The following is a 4,667-nucleotide window of genomic DNA, read 5'->3' as shown; positions in this document are numbered from 1 at the left end:
AAAGAAGGACCTGAGGCCTGCTGGGATCGCTCCCGCCTGTAATCCTAGCCTTTGGGAGGCCGAGGTGGGTAGATGGCCTGAGCTCATGAGTCTGAGACCAGCCTGAGCCAGAGCAAGACTTCGTCTCTAAAAACAGCTGGGCGTTGTGGCGGGTGCCTATAGTCCCTGTTGCTTGGGAGGCTGAGGCAAGAGAATTGCTTAAGCCCAAGAGTTTGAGGTGGTTGTGAGCTGTAATGCCAGGGCACTCTACCCAGGGCGACATAGTGAGACTCTGTCTCAAAAAAAAAAGGAAAGAAAGCTGGGTGGGAGTGCTAGTGATTTGAGTGGGTCCAGTAGAGGGACATCCCTTCCCTATGCCGCCTTTTTTCTTCTGGCTTCTTTTTTTTTTTTTTTTTCAGATTAATGTGAGGGTATAAACAACTAGGTTACAGGGTTTGCATTTGTTACACAGAGTCCTCTGTGTCCTGTCTACACTCAGGAGGCGTGCCATATACCCTTACATTGTTCCCATTAGGTAGGAGCACACCCCTCCCCCTCCCTCCTCCCCTCTCACCCCCTTCTTTCTTCTTCCCCCCAAATTGACTTGAGTTTTTCCCTTATGTGGGTGTGTGTCATTAGATCATCTACTGGCTTCATTTGAGGATTGAGTACATTGGATACTTGCTTTTCTGGTTTTTTTTTTTAATTTAATTTAATTTTTTTTTGTAGAGACAGAGTCTCACTTTATCACCCTCAGTAGAGTGCTGTGGCATCTCAGCTCACAGCAACCTCCAACTCCCAGGCTTAGATGACTCTCTTGCCTCAGCCTCCCAAGTAGCCGGGACTACAGGCACCTGCCACAACGCCTGGCTATTTTTTTTTTTTTTTTTTTTTTTGCTGCAGTTTGGCCGTGGCCGGGTTTGAACCTGCCACCCTCGGTATATGGGGCTGGCGCCCTACCCACTGAGCCACAGGCGCCACCTGCTTTTCTGTTCTTGTGATACTTTACTGAGAAGAATGTGTTTCAGCTCCATTCAGGTTAATACAAAAGATGTAAAGTCTCTGTCTTTTTATGGCTGAATAGTATTCCATGGCATATATACACATCACAGTTTGTTGGTCCCTTCCTGGGTCAGTGGACATTTAGGTTGTTTCCACATCTTGGCAATTGTGAATTGAGCTGCTGTAAACAGTCTAGTGCAAATGTCCTTATAATAAAATGATTTTTTTCTTCTGGGTAGGTGCCGAATAATGGGATTGTGGTATCTGCTTCTGGCCTTAATAGTCACTTCCTTTCCTTAGTCTGGAGTCCTGCGGCCAGGAGGGCCTGTGTATGGGACTGCAGTTAAGTTGTAAGTTCTCACCCTTCTGGGAGGAGGTAACAGCAGCTTGAGATGTCCCGGCCTGCGGGTCTGCCCTGGGGTTGAGAGGGTTCCCCATCCAGAGTGGATGAATGGGCATTTTAGAAGCCTTCTCAGGTTGCCAAACAATAGGTCTGGATTTTGGCTGAGACTGCTGCTTTTTGGATCAAGGCTCGGGGTGGTGGTGGATTAAATTAACTGAACCCCCGAGGAGTTCTTGACCCTGACTGGAATGCAGCTGTTGTGGTTCAAAGAGGGTTTTTTTCCCTTTGAAAAACGTAGTTATTTTAATTAAAATACGTTATCGACATAACATGTTATAGGCAGTCATTTTTATTGTGGTAAAATACTATATATACTGGGTGGCCATGAAGTTTGGGTGTAGTTTGTTTGCCTGCCTTTCAAATTGCACACGAACTTTACAGCCACCCTGTAGAGTAGAAAATTTTGCCATTTTATTCTTTTTTAGGTGTGCAGTTCAGTGTGGCATTAACTACGTCACATGGTGGTGCACCCATCATATCACTGTTGATTTCTACAGCTTTTACCTTCTTCTTCCCCAAACCAAACCTCGGCACCTATCCTACACTCCCCATTGCCCCTCACTCCCAGCCCTGGGAGCCGCCACCATTCAACTTTTTGTCTCCGTGAATAGTATTTCATATAGATGAAATCATATAGTATTTGTCTTTCTTTGGCTTATTTCACTCAAGTAGGGTTTGTTTGTTTGCCTGTTTGTTTCCTGAGACAGAGTCTCACTCTGTCACCTGGGCTGGAGTGCAGTGGTATCTTCAGAGCTCACTATAGCCTCCAACTTCTGGATTCAGGTGATCCTCCTGCCTCAGCCTCCCAAGTCGATGAGACTACAGATGCTGGCCACAACACCCAGCTTGTTTTTCTATTTTGTAGTAGAGACAGAGTTGCCCTCTTTCTCCTGACCTCAAGCAATCTTCCGTCCTGGGCCTCCCAGAGTGCTGGGATTATAGGTGTGAGCCACTAAGCCCAGTCTCAAGTAGGTTTTTGAAATTCCTTGGAGCAGCACTCTAATTCTGAATGCCCCATCTCTGATCCTTAACAGGTGTCTTCTCTTTAGGAAAACACCTGTTAGTGACGGCTCTATCTCCTTGGCTTACACACCCACAGTTTTGAAATGTCCCAGGGCAATCTTTTGCTGACACTGAAGCCAAGCCAGGTGTCAAATGCTTCACTGACATGTCACTGTCCTCATCCAAAAAGTCAGGGGTTAGACTGGGTCCCTGCTGAAGCTCTTTGTTTTGATTCTTTCATTTTTTTCTTTATACTTAAAAATTATTGTTACCATTATTATTATTATTATTATTATTTTTTGAGATAGAGTCTTATTATGTCACCCTCAGTAGAGTGCTGTGGTGTCACAGCTTACAGCAAACTCTTGGGGATAAGCGATTCACTTGCCTCCGCCTCCCAGGTAGCTGGGACTATAGGTGCCAGCCACAATACCAGGCTATGAAAAATTATTATTTTATTTATTTATTTATTATTTAAGACAGATTTTCACCATGTTGCCCTCAGTAGAGTGCCATGACGTCATGGCTCACAGCAACCTCAAACTCTTGGGCTTAAGCGATTCTCTTGCCTCAGCCTCCCAAGTAACTGGGACTGCAGGCACCCGCCACAACGCCTGGATATTTTTTTATTTTTTGGTTGTATTTGCCATTGTTGTTTGGCAGGCCCGGGCCGGGTTCGAACCTGCCAGCTCCGGTGTGTGTGGCTGGCGCCCTAGCCGCTGAGCTACAGGCACTGAGCCTTAAAAATTATTATTAACACAACTTTTCCCATCTCTTTTCTCTTTACCCTGGTTTATGCCTCCCTTTTTTTTTTTACCAGGCCACCACCTCTCCTCCCTGTCTGATCATTCAGGGGTATTTGTTGAGCGTCTCCTATGTGCCAGGCACGGGCTCCATGGAAATTTTTCTCTTGCCTTTATTCATGGATTTGTCTCCAAAGGCCTTGTCTTTTGAAAAACAACCAAAAAAAAAAACAAACCTTAGTAACTCGAGGCGTCTTTTAAACCTAACCGTATAGCTGCCTTCTTTAACGCTGTGTTTGCAGCTATTTCCTGTTAATCCTGTGTCTGTCTGGCTTCCTTCTTCAGGATGATGGGATCCTTAAAGCAAGCACAGTGTGTCCTGCTGTGGCGTCCTGTGGGCTGTGTGGCTTCAGCAGTATTTGATGTGATGATGATGCATCTGAGCCCATGTGGGTCTGTCAGTGTCTCAGGCCCTGTGGGTGTTGGTGGGTTGAAGATGGGATGTGAAACCACCTCTGAGGTTTTAATTTGCTTAGACTCGGGCGTCCCTGCTCTGGCCCATTGAATCCCATCTACTAAGGGGCAGTGGCTTCTGGGGCCCAGCGACACCTGGTTATGTTTCCTTTTTTGCTAAGGGTTGATCATCTCAGCCTCAGAGAGCTTGTCCATTCTCAGACTGGGGCCTGCAAGTTGCTCTCTTAGCTTGTAGAGCTTGCTGCTGTGCCCTTGCAAAATGACTGTGATGCAGATAGTGGCTGGTGCCTGAGGGAAGGGCAGCTAGGAGTGATGTGCCTGCCAGGGCCTGGGTGGGGAGCCTGGGACACCCCATAACTAATGTGTGGTCAGCCGGGTGAGGTGGCTCAAACCTGTAATCCCAGCACTCTGGGAAGCCGAGGTGGGTGGATTGCCTCAGCTCACAGGTTCGAGATCAGCCTGAGCCAGAGCGAGACCTCGTCTCTAAAAACAGTGGGGTGTGTGGCCAGCGCCTGTAGTCCCAGCTACTTGGGAAGCTGAGGCAAGAGAATCACTTGAGCCCAAGAGATGCCATGGAATGACAGGGAATGACAAAGTGAGACTCTGCCTCAAAAAATGAACAACAACAACAACAAAAAACAGGCCAGCCGTGCTGGCTCACGCCTGTAAACCTACCACTCTGGGAGGCCAAGGCAGGTGGATTGCTGAGCTCACAAGTTCGAGACCAGCCTGGGGAAAAGCGAGACCCCATCTGTACTAAAAATAGAAAATAAAACTGAGGCAGGAAGATCGCTTGACCCCAACAGGTAGAGCTGTGACACCATGGCACTCTACCCAGGGCGATAGCTTGAGGCTCTATCTGAAAAAAAAAAAAAAAAAAAATGTGTGGTAAATAGGACTTCCGTGGAGGTAACTTTGTGGGCCCTCAAAACATTCTTGTAAAGTCCCTGGGGCAAGATTATTGTTGTAATCACATGCTCTCTACTGATGGGGTCTGAGACAAACACACAGGCCTAGGATAACCCACCCAAGGGCAGGACGCAGAGGAAGCAGCGCTGGCCTCA

The 4,667-nt window shown here is 47.2% G+C and overlaps 1 protein-coding gene across 1 annotated transcript in view; it reads left to right on the top strand.

The window, feature by feature from the left end:
* Positions 1-3,552, top strand: part of LOC128584490 (N-alpha-acetyltransferase 25, NatB auxiliary subunit-like) — a 77,355-nt gene extending 73,803 nt beyond the window's left edge. Inside the window, exon 12 of the mRNA XM_053589414.1 lies at positions 3,475-3,552. Within this exon, the coding sequence (XP_053445389.1) occupies positions 3,475-3,552 (78 nt within the window). The remainder of the gene's footprint in view (positions 1-3,474) is intronic.
* The last annotated feature ends 1,115 nt before the right edge of the window (positions 3,553-4,667 follow it).

This window comes from Nycticebus coucang, chromosome 4 (assembly GCF_027406575.1).
Source record: "Nycticebus coucang isolate mNycCou1 chromosome 4, mNycCou1.pri, whole genome shotgun sequence".
NCBI classification, from domain to species: domain Eukaryota; kingdom Metazoa; phylum Chordata; class Mammalia; order Primates; family Lorisidae; genus Nycticebus; species Nycticebus coucang.
This window is presented reverse-complemented; position numbering and strand designations above follow the sequence as displayed.